The sequence below is a fragment of the Budorcas taxicolor genome, chromosome 6 (genome assembly GCF_023091745.1).
Source record: "Budorcas taxicolor isolate Tak-1 chromosome 6, Takin1.1, whole genome shotgun sequence".
Lineage (NCBI taxonomy): Eukaryota > Metazoa > Chordata > Mammalia > Artiodactyla > Bovidae > Budorcas > Budorcas taxicolor.
Window position 1 is genome coordinate 115,315,692 of NC_068915.1, and position 23,579 is coordinate 115,339,270.

The 23,579-nt window shown below is 62.3% G+C and overlaps 1 protein-coding gene across 1 annotated transcript in view; it reads right to left on the reverse strand.

The window, feature by feature from the left end:
* Positions 1–234: 234 nt before the first annotated feature.
* Positions 235–23,579, reverse strand: part of HTT (huntingtin) — a 125,824-nt gene continuing 102,479 nt past the window's right edge. Inside the window, exons 46-67 of the mRNA XM_052641713.1 lie at positions 22,555–22,693; positions 21,527–21,649; positions 19,597–19,810; positions 19,079–19,224; positions 17,286–17,463; positions 16,235–16,330; positions 15,663–15,850; positions 14,419–14,545; positions 12,491–12,591; positions 11,513–11,667; positions 11,100–11,239; positions 10,449–10,531; positions 9,887–10,014; positions 9,656–9,785; positions 8,162–8,317; positions 6,905–7,095; positions 6,536–6,650; positions 6,212–6,425; positions 5,844–5,949; positions 4,228–4,390; positions 3,967–4,127; positions 235–3,208 (exon numbers count right to left, since the gene is read on the reverse strand). Of these exons, the coding sequence (XP_052497673.1) occupies positions 2,995–3,208; positions 3,967–4,127; positions 4,228–4,390; positions 5,844–5,949; positions 6,212–6,425; positions 6,536–6,650; positions 6,905–7,095; positions 8,162–8,317; positions 9,656–9,785; positions 9,887–10,014; positions 10,449–10,531; positions 11,100–11,239; positions 11,513–11,667; positions 12,491–12,591; positions 14,419–14,545; positions 15,663–15,850; positions 16,235–16,330; positions 17,286–17,463; positions 19,079–19,224; positions 19,597–19,810; positions 21,527–21,649; positions 22,555–22,693 (3,268 nt within the window). The 3' untranslated portion in view covers positions 235–2,994. The remainder of the gene's footprint in view (positions 3,209–3,966; positions 4,128–4,227; positions 4,391–5,843; positions 5,950–6,211; positions 6,426–6,535; positions 6,651–6,904; positions 7,096–8,161; positions 8,318–9,655; positions 9,786–9,886; positions 10,015–10,448; positions 10,532–11,099; positions 11,240–11,512; positions 11,668–12,490; positions 12,592–14,418; positions 14,546–15,662; positions 15,851–16,234; positions 16,331–17,285; positions 17,464–19,078; positions 19,225–19,596; positions 19,811–21,526; positions 21,650–22,554; positions 22,694–23,579) is intronic.

The window sequence follows — 23,579 nt, forward strand, 5'->3', positions numbered from 1 at the left end:
GCACGGCCCCCACGGGGATTAGACGTGACCACCGCAGCCTCTGCAGCCTCGGGCACCGGCGGGGGGCCGCCCCCGTCCCCGCAATGCCCAGCACCTGGGTCCCACGGCGCTGGGCTCCTGCTGGTGTGGTCTGCCGCCCCCTGTGGGGGCAAGTTTCCCCATAAGCAAAGCAGGCCTCACACGGCAATTTATCTTATTTTTCCTTTTAATTCGTATGTACAGTATTTGTAGCAGCTTAAAAAATTAAAATATACATCTCATGTCAAACCTTCGCTCTCTTCTCACAGATAAGCCTAGGCCAGGCTCCGGGATGTACCCATCACAGCCCTGTGGGTACCCGGTGCATGCACGGCGGGGACCGCGGCAGTGGACAGTGTGAGCTCCAGTCCCGCTGGAGGACGGTCAGCCATGGAGCGTGCTCAGAGCCCAACCCCCTGCGGCAGGTCCGTGACGCTCCAGTCCTCCAGGCCAGCAGCCACCTGGCTGCCGCAGGGCAGCTGCAGCGACCGTCCAGGGCCAGGAGCTCCTTCGGCAGCACGACCAATCTAGCGCCAGACACACAGGCCCCGCTGTGGCCACCCCCGCCTGAGCCCCGCTCCCCGGCTCCCCGCTGAGCCCAGGCCTGCGGCACCAGGCAGTGGGGGGCAGTCCCCTCCAGGTGCGGCCACCCCAAGCTCTCTGGGGAGCGTCAGTGACCTTCGAGGTGGTTCTTGCACCCCCACCGTCACTCCAGCGTGCAGGACCAAGCATCACCCTGGCTAGGACAAAAGGCAAAGCGAGGTCGCGCGCCAGGAAGAGATGCCCACGGCACCGAGAGGGAGCAAGTGTACTCCTCCAAACCACACAAGAGTTACCACGCTGCACGGCCGGGAGAGGCTTCCCCAAGATGGCTGCAGGCAGCTCCACTAACCCGCGAGGTGAGCGGTCTGCACCCCCAGGCTTGGCAGTGACACCCGGCCACAAGGGGGGCTGGGTGCGACATGCTGCGGGCCCAGGGAGCCCAAGCGCCATCCTTGCCTCCCGAGAGGACGCATGTGCTGCAGGAGGGCGAGGGCACCTGGAAATGCCCCTCCCCCTGCCCGGCTCAGCGGGGCCGCAACAGGACACACAGGGTAAGATGCACTGGCACCTCGCCCACCAACTACCCTGGTTTCGCTCAGATCTTCCCTGTGTCACCAGCAGGAAGACAAGCCCTGTCCTCGCCGCCCCCAACGACCCTTTCAACACCGTCTGGGGTGGCAAGGTGACTGCTGCCGGACACAGACTTTAGTGCAGTCCCTTCCGCAGACAGCCGACGAGGGGGCCCATCTCCTCAGGGGCACTTTGATGAGCAATGACCCCACCCCACCCTCAGACGTCTCAGCCACGTGGCCGACCCCGTGGGGCGGGTCTGAGAAAGGTCGGCTTCTGCAGAGACCTGTCGGCCGCCCTCAGAGGCCCCGATGGAGACACAGGTGCATGGCCCCACGTGTGTCCTCTCCTCCGCGGGCAACGACCTCCCTGAGCACTGGCGCCCGCCCTGGGCGCACGCCAGCGGGTCTCTGGGTGGCACCGATGGCCAGAACTGGCTGCAGCCCCTAGCTGAGTGCTGACGGTCACGTGGGAACCAGGGCGGGCCCTCGAACAGCTGTGCCCAGCGCTCGGACTCCGCAGGGGACCGGCCCCCGGCTTCACACTCACAGTGTGGTCTCTAACAAGTGCAAACACCTAAGCGCGGAAAACACAGGCCCATGACACGTCCACCTCGGAGCTGCTGAAGGGACCGTGGGGGTAGGGCAGCAGTTCTAGAACCTTCCGTGCTCACGGTCACTCCAGCAGCTTGTGCCTGCCAAGGCAAGGGTGAGCCCAAGTGAGAGGCAGGAGGGCGGGGACGTCACTTCTCCTGCGGAGCCGGAGCCCCGCCCTCAAGGCCCCGGCTCCGACTTCTAACCCGTGTCCACCGCTCACATCGCTGGGCCCTCTGCGGGGGCGCCCGGGTGCCAAGGGCAGCTCTGAGGAGGGCCTTCCTGCACACTCTGACCCTGGCTGGCCTCAAACTGCCTGGCTCCGGGGGTGGCGGCTGGGGCCCACACCCGTAGGAGGCATGTGCAGCGGGCGGTGTGTCGCAGAGACAGGCGTGAGGGGCACCCGAGGCCTCCCCCTAGACCCTGGGCGACAGCTGCAGGTCAGCCCCGCTTGCCAAGGAGACGCCCAACCGGACGCACCTGAGCTCACAGCCAGGCCACACCTTCCCTGCCCTCAGCTGGCTCCTGACAGGACAGCAGCACACAGCCCTGAACCCCAAACGGGAGCTCATGGAAGAGGGTGGCATGGCGGGGCTGAGGCGTTAGGTGAGGGGCTGCCAGCCAGCCAGCCCGCCCCGCGGCAGGTGGGGAACAGACCCGGTCCACCTGCTCGGAGGCCGTGACATGCAGCGCTGACCTGGCGATGCACAGACTACACGGGCGTAGAAAGCCACCTTAAAATTAATCTCTTTACTGATAGAATTAAACTTTAAATCCTGAGAAGACAGACACGGGGAGGACAGCGCACTGTCGCGCTCCCAGCCCCCCCGCCTGGCCAGACCCGGCATGTGCGCCCTGCGGGAGCCCGAAACACCCCGGGACCCCGCGCCTCGGAGCCCGCGGCGTCCCCTCCCGCCTGCGGGACAGCGGAGGGCTGATGGCTCGCCGGCAAGAACAGAGGAATCCTGGCCCCCAGGCGGGCGCAGCTGGGACCTGGTGCCTGCTGAGGGCTGGGCGGGAGGAGGACGTCAACAGCCAGCGGCTGGCTCTCACACCAGCTCCAGCGCGAGGCCCGCCACAACCAGCTCCCGCCCCGCGAGGACTCAGGCTCGACCCCAGAGGTTACTGCACGTGCCCTATGCGCAGCCTCGCCACCACGCGGCAGGACACCCGCCCCCGGCTCCCCGGAGAGAAGCCCGTGCCGCCCAGGGCCTGGCACAGGCTGGGCCCCGCGGGCCAGGGGCCACCTCGTCGCCACCCGCATGGGCACTCAGCACGCGGCGGCCTTGTGGGCGCTCCGCAGACAAGCCAGCAGGTGGTGGTATGGGTTTCCGGGCACGGCGACCACCTCAAACACAGACTGGAAGGCCCTGCGGTCGAGCTCCTCCTCTATCTGGTGTCGGTAGAAGTCCGCGGCCACCAGGCAGAAGAGGTTCACGTCCACCTGCTCCAGCTTGCCCATCCTGCTCACGACGTGTGGGAGGCTGGCCAGCCAGTTAAGGGCGCAAGGTGGCAAGCTCGGGGAGGCCTGCTCCTGTGCTCCAGGGGGTTCCTGCCTCCCCCAGGGCTCCGGCCCCGACACAGGCCTGCGGACAGTGGGGGGCGCCGGGGGGCTCCCCAAAGCTACAAAAGCAGCGGCCCAGGGCTGGGTGGCAGCTGCCTCACGCCTGGGTCTGGGCCCTCCAGCCGGAGCCCCCGCCCTGCGGGGCCGCCCCTCGCACAGGGCTTACCTGGCCTGGCTCCTGCACACCCAGCACAGAGCCATGCCGCCTGCCCGGGGCGCTCTCAGCGCCGGGACAGCCGTCTGCTCCGAGGCTCTGCGGTCTGTCTGGGGAAGGCTGAAGGGAGGGGCCGTCCCCTTTTGGCACCCGGCGTGTCGGGGGCGGGAACTGGATCTTCACTGACTCCAGCGTTTGCCCAGGAGGGTGATACACGGCACGTGACAAGGGCTATTGAGAAGCAGCCCAAGTGGCCCGCCCAGCTGCACGGACCCGCAGGCAGACACAGGGGGTCCTCTAGGGGCCTCCCCTCCCCGCAGACCCCCCCGGAGCCCCGCTCAGAGCAGGGAACACAGGCTCCTGTTTCCTGGTTCGTGCCTCACTCTCTTGGGGCTTAAGGGAAGTGTCACCCTGACACCTGGGCTTTCTATAGAACTTGAGTTTCCAAAACGCTGACGCAAACGTCAACCAGGATGCTGACAGGACGGCAGGGCCGTCCAGGGCCCAGGACCAGGCAAGGATACATCGCCGAGACCCATGGGCTGGTGGACGCGCTGACGAAGAAGCAGGAGAGACTCCACATGGCCATAGCAACCGGGCTCCGCTGCGTGAAGTTGGAGAGCGACAACATGACCCAGTCCCGCACCGTGGACGACTGCCCCGCGCTGTGCAGCGTCTGGAACACCTGCGAGGAGGCCGCGGGCCCGAGGCCGCCCCATCAGCGCCAGCTGGGGGAGGAGCTGGGGGCCCGGCGCCTGCCTGGGCGCCCCGCCCCAGCCCCTCACCTGGTACACGACAGCGGCCATGAGCTGCGGGTACGGCTGCTGGCTGGACAGGAACTCGCCGATGACCTTGTTCATGACGTCCTGGGGCGGGAAGAAGTCGTCCAGGAACTGGGGGAGGACGCGCGCCACCACGCGGGCTTCGCAGGGGAACCCCTTCCGGATCCTGTGTGGTGGGGGGTGGAGCCCGGATCAGAGCCCGTCCGCCGCGCTCCCCAGCCCGGGGGCTCCTGATCCGGCTGGCATCCTGAAGTAGCAGCAAAGACGGCCGGGGTGGTGACATCACGGCACGCCACAGCCCCTCGTGACAGACCCACGTCCTCGTGAGGCCCTCAGGCACGTCTGCACTCCCGGAACCCGTCAGTGCCCCTGCCAGGCCCCCTCTGCGCCAGCCCTGCCCCAGAGCCCCCAGCTGCCTGCCCTCAGCAGACCCACGGTTGGCCCCTGGCACAGGGCCCTCCCAGGGCCAAGGGGCAGCCAGCAGGCTACTGGCCATCAGCACACCTCCGCTGGCCCGCCATGTCCGCGTGTTCTGCGTGCAAGCCCCATCTGCAGGAAGCTGAGTACACACAGGCCTCGGGGGTGCGGAAGCAGGGCCCCTGCACAAGCACATACGAGGGGCTTGCGCGTCAGCAGACTCTGGAGCCTGTGGAGATGGGCCCCCCAGAACCAATCAAACAGGCGCGTGTGACTGAAAAGTACCGGAAGGGACCTGGAAACCGGCCCGGTGTGCCCGCTCCACCTGCCTGCAGACGCCAACCGTGACCCACAGGCACGAAACCCGCAAGGGAGAGTCAGCGCCGTTGACCCAGAGTCCCCCACACGTGACAGCGTGGCCAGGCTGAATGCAGGCCCTGCACGGGCGGACGCGCTCATCTCGCAGCAAGCCTGGTGCGTGAGCCCCCGCGGCAGGGCTAAGCGTGGGCGCCCTGCCTGCTCCCCAGGCTTGGTGAGCGTAAGCGTGGGACTGCAGACGCTCACTGAAGTGGGCAACGTGGGCGCAGCGTGCGCGCTCAGCTCTCCAGCCAGAGCGGGCCTGGAGAAGGGTCTGTGAAGTGTGCGCAACGTGGGCACCCGGATGGTTGCCTGCTGACCGAGCTGACCAGAGCTGAGGTGCCCAGAGCAGAGTCAGCTTCCCCGAGGCCACAGACACGGCCTGAGAGGCCCGGGGCAGAGCCGGACGAGGGCCCCAAGCCGTCCTGGACACCCAGGCACACACGTGGAGGCGAGCCGTCGTCACAGGCTCTCAAGGATGCTGCCTGCTGGTTAACGCTGCCCGAGGGCTGTGAGAGCAGCCTCCTCTTCACAAAGGTGGCCTCCTCCCGAGCCGCTGCTAGCGCGGCCCCCAGGCCCTTCTCTATACAATGGCAGCTCGGACAGCCGCTGCCATCCCCGAGCACGCCCCAGGCCATCTCTTCAAAGGCCCCCGACACCGCCACACTGGCCCTCGCCATCAGGACCTGGGCCAGCACTTGGGACAGCCCTGGGGCCACCCGAGTCCGAACCTGGGCGCTGGGTGCCAGGACGGCCCGCGGCTCAGCGCCCGGGGTGGCGCGGAGCCCGGGGCCGGGGCAGGGAGCAGGCCGCCCCCGGCTGCGGGCAGGCGGGCTTGCGCTCACCTGTCAAAGAGGACGGACACGCGTTCCATGGCCACGATCACGGACTCGCTGTCAGGGGCAGCGGGGCTGGGCTCGGAGGCTCGGCCTGGACTGACTTTCTCCTTTCCTGGAACAGAGCCGTTTCGTGCCGCTGGTTTGTAAAACTGGACGGTTCTGTTAAGAGGGCCTGGAGCTCACACAGGAGTTTACGGAACTCCTACTGATGGTCTGACACAGGAGGGCAGGGGCCCGCAGGGCCCAGCCGAGACACAGGGCACAGGGGTCAGCCTGAGCGCTGCTTCCAGACGGGGCTCTGACCCCACGCAGCCTGAAGGCCCCTCCAGAACCCCTGCGTCTGGCGCTCAGCGGCACACGCTTGCCGGGCTCACCTGTGTACATGCAGGTGAGCATGAGGCCCAGGGCAGCCATGGCGCGGTGTGGGCTGTGTACGTTCACCCGGTCCACGCTCAGCTTGACCAGGGACTCTGCGTCCAGCCGGGAGAGCTGCTCGGAGAGCAGGAGGCGCTCCAAGCCCCGCAGGACACAGTGGTAGACGACGGATGGGGTGGCCTCCTCGCTTCCAGACAGCATCACCCCACACATCTGCGCGAGGGAGGGCTTCTGGGTCAAAAGGCTGCTGTGAGCCTCTGGCCGCCCTGCCTCCTCCCAGGTGGGAGCGGTCGCCGAGCGCAGCCCAGGCCAGGCCGGCTCACCTGTATGATGGAGGCCGAGAACTCCGGCCCCACGTCCAGCGGGTAGTTCTCGATCAGGTAGAAGGCCGTGGCACACATCACCAGCACGTGCTGCTGGCTATGCACGTTCACGCAGCTGAAACCGAGGCGTCGGCCCAGATGAGTGCACACGGCCGCCGTGCTGCCGGCCAGCACCGCGCTGCCCTCCCACCTCAGGGACCCCAGCCAGCATCCCTGTGAGGAGGGCGCCCCCGTGGGCCCCCGCTGGCGCATCGGCCAGGGTCTACTGTGCACGCTGAACCGGCGTGCGCACTTCTCACAGGCGCCCCACCCCCGCCCCAGCGGACGAACCCGGGAGACCGCGGTGGGAGGCCGGCCGCGCCCACTCACTGGGCTCTGCCCTGGAGGCTGGAGAGGAGGTAGTCGCTGACGACGGGGATGAGCTGCTTGGCGGTGTCGTCCAGGAGGTCGCACTCCAGCACATACAGGACGCCGTGCAGGGCGCCCAGCGTGCTGGGCAGGTGGCTGCTCCGGAGCGCGCTCTCCAGCAGCCGGCTGACCGGTTCCGCCACGGCCTTGTCCTGGGCACAAGCACACGGTGGGCTGGGCCAGGCCCACACCTCAGGGGAGCCCCAGGAGGGTGGCCTCGCGCTGCGGGGGCCTGTGTGTTGGGCTGGGGTGTCGCAGGGGCCCCAGCACCCCCACGGGTGGGGGCTCCCTGCACCTCCGGGCCGCGCCCATGCTCACACTCTTCTCCTGGGGCTGGAGTTCAGTGTGTGAGTGACACAGGGACCCACGAGGCCGGCCCTGGGAAGAGCCCCAGCTCAGAGTCTGTGACGGACTTCCCTGGGGACAGACCACCCCGCCCAGGGACAAGCAACCAGTGCTGGCCGAGGGCCTTGTCTCACTCTGCAAAAGCCTCAGAGGCTGTCTGACTACCCCTCAGCCCCCAGGAAATCTGCCCTGTGGTCCCCTCAAAGCCGACACTGCAGAGGACTCCCCTCCTCCCGCCCACACCCAAGACCGCCAACGACCAGCAGAGCCCACGGGGGGCAGCTTTCACAACCTGGGGAAGTCTGGAGAAAAGCAGAGCTTGAGAACTCCGCAGCTGGGCTGCATGGGTACAGCCACCTAAGAGAGGGTCCCTGAGCGGTGGCGTCCCCATCCTTGGGGGAACCCGTGCTGGCCTCCCCACCAGCAGGGGTTCACCCCAGGCCGATCTGTCTAAGCCTCTTCTTGAAAGCATTACTCATTCCATTTACAGACAACACAGCTTTAGCCTTGGGGATTCAGGCCTGAGCACAATTAACATGAGAATGAGCCCAGCAGCTAAACTTCCCACAGAGACAAAAGGACCCCACCTCCCGCAACACACCCAGAGGGCCACACTTGGGCCTCGAACAGCAGAAGCCAGCAGACTCATCTTCCTGCCCCTTGGACGGTGCTGCGGGAGCGGAGGCGCTCTCAAGGGGGCCGACCTGGCCTCATGCCCCCTCGCGCACAGCCGAGCCCCTGGAGAAGGCACCGTGGCGCCGCAGGACCCAGGGCCACGGGAGCCCCACCACAGGCCCGGCTGGCACCCCACGCTCCACAGCGAAGTGGGGCGCCCTCCTCCCGCGGCCAAAGCTCTGCACGGCCTCCGCTCACCATCCCGAGGACGGCAGCCGCCTTGCAGGTGGCAGGCACCAGGTACTGGAGGAGGATCTCGTCTTCCGAGGGGTGTGCCTTCCGCAGCTCCGTCAGCGTCAGGTACATCATCTCAAACTGGTTGCGCTCCGTGAACAAGTCCGAGACCACGAGGAGCTGGAGACGACACGAGGATGGGGGGCAGGTCACTCCGGGCTCCACCCCCTGGAGCCGAACCTGCACCAGAGCCTGGGCCCAGGGGGAAGGGTGCCTGCGGTCTCCCTGGAGCCGTGCTCACACGCTGCGGCCACCGCCAGCCCAGGTATCAAAGCCGCGAAGGAGAGACAGGCGCCTGGCTCAGAAGTCAGCGCTTTGGCACTGATTTCTTCTGCCTCCCCAGAGCCTCCACTTTCTCTCGTGACATCTGAAGACGGGCTCTGATCAAGCGGAAGGCCCCGAGCACCGGGAGTGTGTTGGAGGTGGGGGCTGGCTGGTCTTCAGGGCCCCCACCCCGCCCAGCTGAACAACTCAGCTGGCAGGACTCAGGCCACCCATGGAGGCACGCAGGCCTCTCGGGGTCACGAGGTCAAACACACCTGTAGCAACGCTGACTCGACCTGGCCCTCTCTCCTCGCACTCAGTGCTGTTTTCCAGAAGTCGCCTGATGTTACCAGACTGAACACTCAGGGGGAATGAGAACCCAGGGAGTGCTGATGAGCCAGGTGCTAGATGCGAAGCAACTTAAACCTTTACACTGTCGTTACTATTCTTAAATAGACAATCTTTTTTTTTGTCGTGCCGTGTGGTTTGTGGAAACAAATCTGGGCCCACAGCAGTGCTGAGTCCTAACCACTGGACCACCATGAATTTCTAGTAACTTGTTTTTTTTAAGATCTTTAGCAGTACTTGTAGTTTGCTGACTTCTTTGATAAAAGTCAATTTGCAACTTAACATTACAAGTTAAAAACGAGGTTCTTAAAAATATCAACTTGACCAAACATGAAACCTTTAAAGGGATACTGAGAAAAATAAGCTTGAAAAAAAAAGTCATTCCTGAAAGGAGACACCTTTAGATAAAAAGAACAGTCCAGTCCCGGGCGGCCCTCCTTCTGGACGTAACCCGCATGACAAGCCAGCACTGAGTAAGTGACTTTTCAAACCTCTCAGGTGTGACTTCAACACTGCGAGGACTAACAGGTGCTGCACACAGGAAGCTACACTTCCTGGTGGCCCCTCCGAGCTCCCGGACGTGAAGGACTCTGAGGCCAACCCCTGGACAACAACCGCCCGGATGGGTGCTTGGCTGCTGGGGGGGTACGTCTGTCACAGGCCCGAGGAGACAGCGCTGCGAGGACAGGCGGTCCCGTGCCGACTCCACGACGTGGCCGCTGGGCTGGGGCGTGCCTGCCCGGCTCTGCGCTGTGCAGGCAGCCCCTCCCCTGGCCTGAGAAGCACTGCAACATCCCGCATCTCCGCGCGGGGCCCGGGCACCGCAGGGACGGGCAGGGCACTCACCGAGCGCACCACCTCGCTGATCAGGGTGACAGGGGTCCTCCTGGCGGAACTCGATGGCAGGATCCAGCGACTGTACAACTCGAGCAAAAACTGCGAACAGGAGTGGATGTCGACTCCAGCCCGGTGTTTCCTGCAATTCCCCCCGAAAGAGATGAGAGGTTCGTTTCAAGAGGCCCCCAAACAAGGGACTGGGCGGAGCTCCCGCTCGCTTGGACAGAAGGCAGAGGGAACCTGGAGTTGAGCGGAGACATGGGCGGGGACGACGGTGCCGGGGCCTCGGCCTCCTCTTCCTCCTCGTCCCACTCCTCCTCTCGCAAGGGCGTGATGCTGTTCCCCAGCCACACCGAGTGGATGGACACCTTCAGGCGACACGGGATGGGGTGGTGCTCAGGTGCCGGAGGCAAGGGGCGCCGGGCCCGCTGGGGGTCTCTGAGGCGAGCACCAACCCCCGTCCCCGGGCAGGGCTGGTCAGACCCTCAGGGGCTCGCGGCTTAAGACCCCAAATGAGGCCCCTGGGAGCAGCTGAGGAGGGGGAAGCGCCACTAAGAAAGGGAACGTTGAGAAAGAAAAAGGAAACTTGGCTGCTGAGGGACGTCACGGTGAGGTCTTGACACAAAATGGAACCAGAAGGTGGGATCTCTGTTCAAAACCGGTCCTCTCACCAGACAACATGTGTGGGCCCGTGTTTCTGAATGATGTAACAAAGCCCCCTACCCACGCAGAGGACAGTCAGCTAGCTCTGGAGGGAGGGTGGGGAGGAACCGGCCCCGCTGGCCGCCTGCCAGGCACTGACCTGGCCAAGCTTGTAGCTCATGTCCCCCAGCTCACGCTCAGGGTTGAGCTGCAGCAGCAGCTTGTCATGGCTGATGAGAGCACCTGTGGGGCAAGGATGCATGAGTGTCCCCGCAGAGTGGGGAGTCCGTCCTTGCACAGCCCTGAGTGCCCCCTCAGTGGGGAGTCCGTCCCCGCACAGCCGAGTGTCCCCTCAGTGGGGAGTCCGTCCCCGCACAGCCCTGAGTGTCCCCTCAGTGGGGAGTCCGTCCCTGCACAGCCGAGTGTCCCCTCAGTGGGGAGTCTGTCCCCGCACAGCCCTGAGTGTCCCCTCAGTGGGGAGTCCGTCCCCACACAGCCCTGAGTGTCCCCTCAGTGGGGAGTCCGTCCCCGCACAGCCCTGAGTGCCCCCTCAGTGGGGAGTCCGTCCCCGCACAGCATATGAAGCTGCAGGGCCAGCACGGTGATGAGAACTATCACTTTTTCTCCATAACAAACCAGACTGAACGGGAACTGGCTGTGGGCTGAGCTGCAAAAGCTGGAGTGTTAGTGGTCGCTGACAAGGTGCCCACCGAGCCCCCACCCTGGCGCTGGGACAGTCCAGCCATGCTCACGGGCACAAGGAGCGGCTGACACCCCCACACAACCCACCCTTCCCACAAGCCCCTGGAACCTGTGGTGGCTGGGGCTAGAGATGGGACGGGGTCCCACGCCTGGTACAGGTGGTGAGTGGCGGCGTTTTCTCTCCTGGAAACCATTGCCTGGATCTCCTGCTCGACAATCCCTCTGATGACACTCAGCTTCCTTCCAAACCTAAGTTCAGAACAAAGGTTACCGCCACCCAGCTCCTCCAGAATCTTCAAAGTGAACCCCCTGGCTCCCAGCTTCGCTGCCAGGAAACGGCGCAGCCAAGGCCCTCGGGCCCTGCACAGGCGCCCCCTTAGCTCCGCTGGAGCCGGCCCCCGACACCGGAGGCCAGGTCGTCAGCCTCAGACACCAAACCACCCCGGCAGCAAAGGATAGGGCGCCCCAGCGCCTCCCTGCTCCCACGCGGCCGTGCCCTGGGCACGTGCTTCCCGGGCCCACCTGGTGTCGAGGGCCTTCAGGGACTTGTTCCGGGGCTGCTGCTCCAGGCAGCTCACGGCCGGGTTGCCGGCCACGGGCACGGTCATCGCGCTCAGCACCAAGGAGGTGATGGCTTGCACGGCCAGGACGTGGATCTGAGTCCTCTCCACGTCCTCCTGGAAGGAGAGCCCCAGGTCACCAAGGCGCGTACCGCAGCACACTACCTCCCCTGGGGCTGCCTAGCCAGGCGGCCTCACAGGCACGGGCCCTGAGCGGACAGACAGACGTGCCTTCCCGGCGGGGGTCCTAGGGCGTCTGCCTAAATTCACCAGAATCCACACACATCTGTGATTTGAGATAAATCTGATGGGCAAGTGGTTGCTTTTCCAAGCCAGCTTTCCTCCAAGCACAAACCTCCAAATAAGAATTACTTTTTAAGAAACTGTCCTCAATTTCCTCACCAATTTTAGGGGCCCTGCATAGGACAAGCTGCTAGCTCCTCTCCGGCAAACATCACTCCTGGTGACGTCTGACATATATACTCTCTGAACTGCCATTTCTGCCGCTTCATACCACACCTTCTACCTGAAGAACGTGTATCTGACAACTTTTAATATTTCAGGCTTTCCTGTATCAGAACATGTCTTTTTAAAGTACCATAATATGCATTAACACTCCAGGCCCCATAAAATTTTTGCAAAACAAGTCAAGAAAAGTAAACACTAGTTATCATGCGTGGCCTCTAAGACACGTCTTTCTTTTTTGATGAAATGTTGCTACACACCATACCTGACTGCTAAGAAGCAGAATGTAAGATATATTTAAGGAAGGACACAATCCTACGGCCTGGAGGCAGCACGCTGTGGTAAACGCCTTTGGGCCACGATCCTAGAGCACCCAGACCTTGGAACACCGGCCAGGATGTGACTGGCCACCGGTTTACCACCGGGTGAGACAGGTGGAAGGGCGTGCTGCCCTGGACCCCGCGCACGGCCTTACTTCCGGGGGGCTCTCCTCCTGCTCCATCACGAGTGGCTGAGTCACCAGGACGCCGAGGAGAGTGGCCCATGTCTCCTCAAACTGGGTGCGGCTGGTCCACCCTGGAACGCGAGTGTCGCTTTAGACAGAGGGTCCCCACTGCTCCGCCTTCTCTGTGAGACGGGGCAGTGGGCACTGTGGCCCTCGCTGGCCAGGTGCCCACACAGCTACTGCCCAGAGCGTCAGGACGGCGCTGCGGTGCAGCCTCACTGCCGGCCGAGCCCAGCAGTGAGCAGACCGACATGGCTGAGTTCAGCCCAGGTGGCCTGGTGCAAAGCGCCCTCTGGACCCTGCTGTGTGGACGTCCGAGCGGGTGACGCTCAGATGGGGTCAGAGCGCCCTCTGCCCTGCTCAGCAGGGGCTGGGACGGCCTTACTTAGAGTCACACCCCCAGCCCGTGTGGGTGTGTCCAGCCTCCACTGTGGAACCACACCCGAATGGATGCACGGGCTGCCGTGTCAACTCTACGTCAGGGCAGCGCCATTGAAGCTCAGAGCAATGGCTGCCCTGGCCCCTCAAGAAGGATGGGAGGTCGAGACAGAGTGTGATCTATGGGGGTAGTCCAGTCCGTGAGGAGGGCGTCTCGGGGGCCATTCTCAGGCACCACCGTCCCAAGGCACTCTCAAGGTGGTCCTGGGTGAGCAGTTATCCCAAGGGCCGTGACCCTAGGAGGAAGGAGGCCGTGCCACTTGAATCAGCGCTACAAGGGGCGAGAATGGGGTGCCGAGGACAGAAAACCAAAGCCTCAAATGTCAGGAACTCTCTGGTGACCTGCACGTGGACAGACAGAGCAGCTGATTCAGGTACGGATCAGACACACACACGAGCTGAGACGGGAGGTCCAGACAGACACGCGCTGACTGCCATGGGAGGAAAGGGGAGCAACAAGGACAATGGGCAACAGCGAAGCAGGCATCCGGAGAAACCTGCAGGCCGCCTCCAGGCACGCAGGGACTGACTACGCAGACGGGAAGGTACCCGAGACACAGGGGCGCGGGGGTCGGCCGGGCTGCGGGAGGTGGGGGGCTGCCGGGGAGAGGGTGGAGAAGTTCCGAAAGCAGCGGCCTCAGACTGCTGCTCAGGCTTCGCTCACCACTCGACTCAGGGAAGGGAGGTGGCAGCGAGGTGTCTGCCGGCCCACGCCCCAGGGTCACCGCAGCACGAACCCCGTGGAGGCTGAGAGAGGACGGGCGCTGGGCGGAGGGGCCCGACGTGGGGCTGGGGCCACGGTGGAGTCGCCACGCTGGGCGCAGCCTCGCAGGCTCTGCCACTGACAGCGCTCACGCACCAGGCCTACCCCCAGCCACGACACGTGGACGAAGAGGGTGAGCTTCCGCTACGCTGCAGGCAGCAAGGCGGCGTCCGTCAGGGCCCCTTCCGTTTCTAAGGTTGCAGCAATTGTGGGAAACAGCCGCCATCCCCATGCCACGGACGGCAGAAGCGCAGTCCTAGGGGTCAAAGTGGCCTGCCCTGCCTCATGGAGCACACCGCTCTGCCTGGCACACGGGGGTCAGGGCAGCAGCGATTACAGGCGGCTCCCGCAGGGAACCCTGCAGCCTCCAGCCGAGGGGTGGAGACACAGGCTGAACCCGGCTCAGCACCGCCCATCACGGGGGCACCGCCCATCACGGGGGCACCGCCCATCACGGGGGCACCGCCCATCACGGGCGCGCCGCCTGACCTGATCTGAACACGGGGAAAGAAACGCTCTCTCACACACACATGCACACACACTCGTCACCGTGACAGCTTTGTGTGTACTACAGAACATATGCACACGATTGTGTCCTGCCTCAACTCCTCCCTGCAATAAAAGAAGGCAGATCCCACCACCGCCCCGGCTCCCGGCAGCCGTGTTAGGGCGATGCGCCCACAGGGCCCCAGCCTACCCAGCATGTTGATGCGGTAGATGAACTCTTTAAAGACCTCCTTCTCCTGGAGGAACTCCACGGGGATCTCAGGGAACACTGTGCCGAAATCCCCGCCCGGTTTGGGTGACCATCCGAGTTTCCATACCTAAGAGGGTGGGAGAGAAACAGTGAAGGCAGGGTGGCTGGACGGGGAGGGCACCTGGAAATGCACCTTCTCTCCCGACGGCTTCCTGGCTGCAGACACGGTTGAACGAGGGAGCTCTCGGAGTCCAGCGTCGTCGTCCGGCGCTGCTCCAGCGGCAGGAGCCCAGCTCCCAGCCAGCCCCTCGAGGGTGCGAGCCACCAGCCAGGGCTCGCGCTGGGTCCCCGAGTCCAGCCCCTGGCGCAGCAGCTCCAGCGCCTCTGGCACTCTCGGGGAGCCGCGTTGGGTGCAGCGCTTGCGCAAGGAGCCTCGCCTACGGGGTGTGGTCTGTGCGGGCCAGACTGTGCCTTCCTGTATCTGCTCGCCACTCCCTCCCAAAGGTTCAACACCTGCGGGGACGGCCCGAGGGCGGCGCCAGCTCCCCGGCTCTCCTCCCAGTTCCACGGTGACCTCAGGACAGCAGCTGCTGGGCTTTCCCTCAGAAGGAGCCCCCAGTGGGACTTCTTCCCCTCCCACAGCAAAATCCTCTTCAAGCCAAGGGCCCCTCGCCTCCTCCGAGCAGCCACTGCAGAATCTCGAGCGCACAGAGGTTGCGCCCCCTGCAGCTGGCGCGCGCCCTCCCCAGGTAGCAACAAGCACCCGCCTCAGGCCCCGGCCTGCCTCCCCTGGCCGGCTGCAGCCCCACACCCTGCTTATCCGGGCCCTGCCAGTTATCTGGAGCCAGGTCCTGTAACGATGCCCACTGGATCGTGGTTCCAGTTCCGAAGCCAGCTTTGGAAGAGCAGCTGAGCTGCGCCTGTGCCAAACCCCCGGGCTGCCCTGGGGTGACTGCTGACAGGGGTGTAATTTCTGCTCTCCCACTAAACAAACGGGTCTGATGACCTTAGAATCATGCCTGGCACCTGCTATGTAACTCCTCACCCCGTTTCAGAGCACTTCTACTAACGGCCGAGCCACATCACGCCCGAGGAACCCGGACGGGCATCTTAACTGCACACAGGGCCCCGTCAGCGGGCATCGGAGTGCTCATGACCTGGCTTCCTGCTCAGGAACCCCCGAGTTGGGGGCCTGCCTAGAGTCTGCCTCGTTTCCGTCCTGCGCCAGGGGAGGGCAGACTCACCAGGGGCGGGACACGAGTGTAGCTGTTGACGAGGGGCAGGCGGGCCAAGCTGATGATGATGTTCCTGAGCACCGGTGTGAGGAACGCGGGCGTGTGGCTGTTCCTCTTGTGGCCCAAGGCCAACACCGACGGCAGGCACTCCACCATCTCGGCCACCATGCCACAGGCTGCAGCGATGTACTGAGGGGCTGAACAGACACCACCGTAAGAGAGGCCCCTTCTGTTGAAACACACCCCGAACCGCCGCCCCGCCCCCGACCTGCCCGGCCTCGCAGGATGGGAGGCACAGGCCCACCACGCGCCAGAGACGTGACCTGTCGTGGGCGCCTCACATGGACTCGTTTACTTCACCCTCCTGTAGCCCCATCAGCTGAGCGGGACACCCCTGCAGGGAGTGGGGTCACAGAGAGCCAGGCGGCGGAGCATGCCCACAGCGGGGTGGTGCTCCAGGACAAGCAGGATACAGCCGAGGCCGGGTCAAGCGTCCGCACCGACCGCGCGGGTGGCCTCTTCCGTGACCGAGTCTCAAGCCCCCGCAGGTGCGGCGGAAGAGGGGCGAGCCTGAGACTCACTCTGTGTGTCTGAGCCCACGCTGTCCTCTCTGGCAGACCTGGGGGCGCTCGTCCTTCTTTCTGGACTAAGAAGCTGGTCCCCGGGCTGCACCACAACTAAGATCACAACAGAACAAACAGAAGCGTTCCAGAGCATGTCGACTGCTCCTTTCTGTTCAGATTTTTACATTTGTGCAGCCTTATGAACATTTCCCAAGTGACAGATTAGGTCGAAAGAGGTTGAAATTTCCTAGATTCAACTTGGGACGATTTCAGACCCACTAGACTCGGGTATCAATCTCTGGGTCAATCTAAAATGCACCAGGGTCTGAACTTCTACACTTCGATTTCCCAGTCCTTCTGCTCTCTGCCACCTCTGACCCTGAGGGCTTTTATCAGACAGCTCATGATCCACTACTGCTAACAGCGTGCCTGGAGCCCCGAGAAGCTTGGCTTTGATACATCACTCCCTGGATCCTCGTTTTCATGTTACTACAAATGCACAGATGAAAACAATTTAAACAATGAATCTTCAAAACACCACTCTATATTTAATTTAAAAATACAAAACATCAAGACACCCTCTCACATGTAAACTGTAACACCCAATTTCAAAAACATTTTGGCTAATGACCCTTGTTAAGGACACTGTCCCTTGAAAAGAATAAGACACTTTTATTTCAAAATTAATGCAGTATAGAAACAAGCATTTCGACTATAACAGAAAACAAGGAATTTTTTTGAACATAATCTTATTAGTATTATGATGATTTACGACTAAAAGAATGAAACAGTCAACCAGCACCAGAAATCAAAGGGCCATAAATTAGATGCATTTTTTAATGAAAGCTGAAATTCCAAATCTACACAGAAGCAACTTAAAGTTAAATTCTAGTGCCAACTCCAGGAGACTAGAGATGAAGGCAAGGCCCGTAAATCCTCCACCTCCTCACTCCCGAGTCCCAACTCAGCGCCTGGAGAGCAGGTGGCAAGCAACCACTTGCGACTAGCCCTGCGGCGCTGACCGCCACTTCAAGGGCCAAATGACAGCACGCCCCCGCCTCAGACTCACTGGCCTCCAGGATGAACCGCACACAGTGGATGAGGGAGCAGGCGTGGGTCACCATGTTGGGCGCGGCCAGCAGGCTCCAGAGGCCGGGCAGCTGCAGGGCCAGGCAGCAGCAGTCCAGGCCCGCCTGCAGGTCCAGGCTCAGCGGGACCCGCGCGTGGGTCAGGTGCCACGACAGCGCCTGTGGGGCGAGTCGTGTGAAGGAAGGCCCTGGGCCCCATCCCGCCCCAGGGCCTGCCGTCGGGCACGTCCAGAGTGTCCTCCGGAGCCATGGCCTCCGGCCACCACCCCGAGCTCCTCTAGCCCAACCCAGACCCGCCTGCTCACTGGGGGACGCCCGCCTCATCTGGCTGCCCTGCCTTCAGCCTCCGCGCCGCCGGCTCTGACCACTCAGGCTGCGGGCCAGGCGCTCCCCTAGGACTGCCACAGCCCGGGGGCTCCCACAGTCCACAGCCCGGAGGTTCCCACAACCCAGGGGGGATCCAAAAGCTTGGGGGTCCCACAGCCCACAGCCTGGGGGTCCCACAGTCTGGGGGGCTCCCAAAGCCCGGGGGTCCCACAGTCCACAGCCTGGGGAACCAACAGCCCAGGGGGGCTCCCACAGCCCAGGGTGGCTCCCAAAGCCCGGGAGTCCCACAGCCCAAAGCCCGGGGGCTCCCACAGCCCAGAGGGTGCTCCCAAAGCCCGGGGGTCCCAGAGCCCACAGCCCGGGGGCTTCCACAGTCTGGGGGGCTCCCACAGCCCGGGTGTCCCACAGCCCACAGCCCGGGGGGCTCCCAGAGCCTGGGGCCTGGCCTCGGCCACAATCATGGAGGCTGAACCTGGCAGTGAGACTGTGCTGGCTGCTTCCCAGCGGGTCGAGCCTCTCAGCCCGGCTTCCCTCGTCTGTGAAACGGGACCAGCAGCTCTCACAGGGCTGCAGGGAGCCCTGAACAGGGCGCTGCAAGGACGGCTGCCCTGCCCACGGCAACGGCAGAGGCCTCTGCAAGGTCACCAGGTGCCTGTCTGTCAGCCTTCCTGCGGCCCCAGCGTCTGAAGGGCGGCGCCACAGCACTCGGGCTCGTTGCCTCAGGAGCAGGCGTGAGTGCCCGCTGCATGCCGCTGTCTCCCCATGGCCAGGTGGCGGGCGTGTGGGCACTCTTCAGGTATCTGCCGCGCAGGGTGCAGGCCGGGCGCTTCTCCAGAGGGCGTATGAAAGGGCTGTGCCCCACCCTGAGCACACGCTTCAGGTTGGGGGTTATTTATAAGTGTTAACACCGAGAGCGTTCAATTCCCCACAGCTGAAAATTGCAGGCTTATTGTTCAATTTAAAATATAACAAACTTCTCAGATCACTACTTTTTAAGTATCTAAAATTAGAACACACATGACTTTTTCTTCATGGAAAAAATTTTAAATGGATGGTTTGTACTAAATCAAAAAATTTCTCGGCATCAAGGAAACAGACTCAAAAATAAGTGAACAAGGCCTCCCTGCCCTGTACCTGGGAGACTCCAGGCAGGAGGCCAGGTCCCAGGTCTGACTCCTCAGAGCGCCCGCCCCCCAGCCCAGAGGCAGAGACGAGGGGAGGGGCTGCCAACCACGAGGTAGACTGCGCAGCGGAGCAACCAGAGGAGGGGCCGCGCCCAGCAGAGTGGGGGTGGGCGTGCTGCGGGATACGTCACTGCGGGAAGGTGGGCCTCGGGCGGGCTTCGGCCGGCCCCTCTGGGTTTCAGACAGAGGAGCCTCCTCCCTCTGCGGGCGGCGCCCTCAGACTTCCCGCCGCTCTGAGCCCAAGTTCCTGCACAGCAGCTTACCTCGAGGGTCATGACCACGAACTTCACGGTGTCCCTTTCCTTCTCAGGAGGAAGTTGCAAATGGCTGGGCAGCTTGGAGAACACCAGCAGGTACTGGGCCAGGGCCCGGGCCAGGGTGGTCAGAGTCCGATACAGCGCAGCATCCCCTGGAACAGAAGGGCCCGTGGGTGGACAAGCCCTCAGCAGAGCCCTGACCTTCCCCTCGAAGCTGACAGCGGCTGCAGACACGGCTCCTGGAATGCGCCACACACACCCCGCCGTCCCACGAGCCCAGGCCCTGTTTCCCGAGGCTGAGACTGCGCTCCTCGGGGCCCAGAGCCTGGGCCACGTCAAAGAATGGCAAAGCGGGACACACACCAAGGACACGCAGAGCCAGGGCCCAGGGCGGGCTCCCGGTTGCCTCTGTAAATGCCTCAGAGTGTTATTCCAGAGCGTTCACTGTACTTTCACTCGGTGCAAAGCCTAGCATTGGCTCTGCAGCATTTTATAAAAATAAGAAGAGCTTTCAGTTTAGTTACCAAAGAGGTCATCCAGCTTGCTCCAGTAGGTGGCGGGTTGTGGGGGCAGGAACGGCTGGAAAGCTTGGTGGACGGCGGGAAGCTGCTGGACCACAACGGTCACGCGGTCCAGAGTCGCCATGCGAGCTGCTTCAAAAAGGGGGCTCCGCTGGCCCCCTGAGATCTCACGCATGCCCAGGCCCAGGCACGGCGCCAACAGGCTCAGGTTGAACTCCTGAATTAGGGCATTAGAGATTGAACAACGACTGTGACATGTGTTCAGTCAGGCAAGAGACACACAGCAGAGCGCAGAACACAGACATTCGGAGATGGCAGATAAGCACGGTGTCAGCGACTTGTGAACAAGTATCCTCTCCCGCTTCTTTCACAGATAACCAACCACCCCTGTCCAACATCCAACCAGTGAGGTATGTTTCTGGACTCTGCTAGGTCCTTCAATTTTTATTTACTTATTTTGGCCGAGCCATGAGGCACGTGTGATCTCAGCTCCCCAGCCAAGGATGGAACCCATGCCCCCGAGTGGAAGCGCAGAGTCCTAACCACTGGACAGCCAGGCAAGTCCTGTGACTTTAATTTTAAAGAAATGTTTCTGCCTTCTTATTTATCTGAAGTCAAACTTAAATATGACGGAATTCTAACTGATACAGACACAAAAATCAAGCTGATGTGCTGCCCAGGAAATCAGTGGAACACCAAAGTCCCCAGTGTCTGAAAAAGACAAGTGATGTTTCAAAAACAGCTGAAAGAAATCACAAGCAGGCATGGAAATGTGGCAAGTCTGATTGGAAAAACGGCACTCATTCGATAATGCTTCAATTTGTATTGCGCTCTGCCAGCTTTCGAAAGCCATTTAAGGATCTTTCCTGCTGATCTTTAGTTACCATTCAGAAAAGTGTGTCATCACCAGTGACCAAAACTGAGCCCTCTGGTACAGCCATTACAGCTGAGCCTTTCTTTAAAGCTGTTAAAAGTCTAATTAGCAAATTTGGAAAATTCATGAATCAGTTATTAAGTAAGCTTATCATTTACCAGCAAATCAGCTTTCACTGAATGGCTTTTAAAATGATTTTAGCCAACTGATCCTACTGTTTTTTTTCCAGGGAGCTTTTGTTTTCACGCTGATTGGAGGGTCAGCGCTTGGAACAGGCGGCTCCGTGGTTGCACCCCGAGGCTCTCTGTGTCACGCCTGGGCTGTCCCCTGGGCCCCTACTTCCCTCCCCCTTGGTCTACTCAAGGCAGCACCACGACCCCTGAAGGCTTGTCAGCTGCTGGTCCCAGGAGGGCTGCGAGGGGACCTGCCACGACTGTGGCCAGCTCCACACAGCAGCCTGCGGGGGCCGCGCTGAATGCACTGGGTGCAGGGAGGGGCTTCCTAGTTTCCAGAACACCACCACAGAGTCTGCTCCGGCATGCGCCGCAGCACCTACCGCCTGTCGGGGGCACGAGACAAGCAGGCAGCCCTCACTACAACTCGAGGGAGCCCGCTCCCCTCAGGCCCCCAGGGGTGCTGGGGGGGTGCTGGGGGCAAGGAGCCCACCGGCCAGCACAGGAGACACAAGAGGTGCAAGCGTGATCCCCGGGGTGGCAAGATCCCTGGAGAAGGGGATGGCGACCCACTGCAGTATTCCTGCCTGGAGAACTCCAGGGGCAGAGGAGCCAGTGGGCTACAGTCCATGGGGTCGCCAAAAGTTGGACACGCCTGGGTGACTAACACCTGTAACTGATTTCCTTTACTTGCATGAAAGGGTGAGTTAAACACAACGCCCCCCTTCAGGACTCTCGGGGGCTGAGATCACATGCTCCATCAGGCTCCCTGCCTCTAAGGCACGAAGGTGAGGGGTGTGCACCGCAAGCGGCCACACGGCAGCGGAGCAGAGCAGGCCCGCACAGCGACGAAAGCGACCCAGGCCCGCGTCCCCGGCCCCCGTACCGAGTGCATCACGAAGGCGCCCAGGTCGCCCGCGGGGATCCGGCTCACCAGCTCTGCGCCTTCCAGCAGGGCAGAGTCTGACCGAGTCCAGCACTGGGCCTTCACCAGCTGCACGTACCAGTCCTGGGCAGAAGGGGAGGAGACGGCAGGCTGCGGCCGCGTGGGCTCTCGGGACTGCAAATTGGCCACCAGCCTGTCTCCGTGCTGCCTGACCCTCACACCCATGGCCCAGCCCGAGGGCACCAGGCCGTCCCTGGGCCATGACCGACCCTCAGTGAGACTGGATGCCGGCTGTCACCACTCCGCGGGCCCTCCTATGGGAGCAGCCACGAGGGCGGTGATGTGGACTTGTCACCTGTCCGCACCACCTCCTCTCATCTGCTGAAGGCACCGCTGTCCCTGAGCCTCAGCCGTGCCCCGAGGCAGCAGGCCCACCTCTGTCCACCCTGCTGGGCACTGCACCCGTCGCCTCCGGGCGTCTACTCTGCTCCCTCTCCCCAGGGCCAGCGCCGTGGACATGAGGATAAGTCACGCCTGAGAACTGTGGCCTGGGTCTCACTAGTCCCTGCTTGGGCTGCTGGATTCTGGGGTCCAACGACATATTTAAAACTGAACTCTCTCACAGAAAGGAGAGCAGCCAGACTCTGCCAGAGCTCTGAACGGGCCCCAGCTCTGAGGTGAGTGGTTCCCAACCCAGGACAAGGTGCCCGGGCCCGCGGGTGGGGTGTGGATACACACGGGTCAGCAGGCCTAAGCAGAGGAGACAACTCGGGTGGTGGGCCACAAACACCGTGTTCCGATTCCATAGGCCACCCAACCTTCAGCCCCTGCTAAAAGCCACGGCCGGACTGCACAGCCCTGTCACCGATGCTACTGTGCCCACCGCCAGCAAGAACTGGGGCAGGCTGAGGGCCCTCGGGGGCCGCGCTGGGCACCGGGACAGCCTGCCACCCAAGCCACCCCACAGCCCAGGCGGACAGCAGTCCTCAGCAACCCGAGGGCCGGGGTGTCAACATGCAGACACTTACTTTGTCAGGATTCACTGCCTCCAGTGCCAGGGGCCCATCCCCGTCCAGGGGGTGGGACGTGACGGGGGGCGTGGGGCCGTGCGACCCTGGTGCGGTGGCGAGACGAAGCCTGTCCAGCAGGGAGTAGAGCCTCTGGTGTCTGGAAGCCAATCACAGGCGGGTTAGAAGCTGAACGGGCTCCTCCAGCGAGACGAGCCTAGCCTGAAACTGCGCAGAGCTGTTTCTCACCAACACTCACACAAGTCACGGTGCAAAGTCAGGCCCAGGTGACGGGCCACCTCCACAGAGACGTGGCCTGTCAGCGTTCTCCAGAAACCGCATTCACACCGAGCAGTGCCGCAGGGACACACAGCGTGACAGCCACACAGCGCTGCTCATGAACCCACAGTGGACCAGGTACGACGCCAGTGCACAAAATCTACTCAGTCTCCACGTAACACACAGTTTACACCCATCTACATTCATTTCATGAACGAATCACCTCATCTGGCACAAGGTATTTTTATTCTTCCTCATCTAGGGATGAAAAGAGAAAGTTTGACCTCCCATCACTTGTTTTGAGAACAACAAAGTTCTGATGCAGACTACAATGTAAGTAGCTCCACGTACTGACAAGTCACCTAAGGCCATACACTGCCCAGCAAGTCCTGTCCCTCCGAGCTGAACCATCAACTGCTACTCCTGAGACAGCAGTCGCAGCACACTGACCCAGCTCTCTTGCACACATCTTCCCTACTGTGCAGAAAAGAAGGTGAAGCTCCCTTTTATTCTGCAGTGATGGAAATACACTCACGTCATAGATATCAGGATTTCAGATAAAGGCCTCTAAGGCTCTGCAGACAAAAGGAGGTGATAGATTGCTATGAAGAGAGAACGCTGATGAGCTGTAGATACACTTCTGGGTAACGTGTCTCAGCTCTGCTGTCTAACTCAGCGATGGGATCACAGGTTTTGATCCTCACTAAGACAGAGCTGATCACCGGTACTTCCACTCAGAGCAGACGGTAAGTGAGAGCTATGTCGAT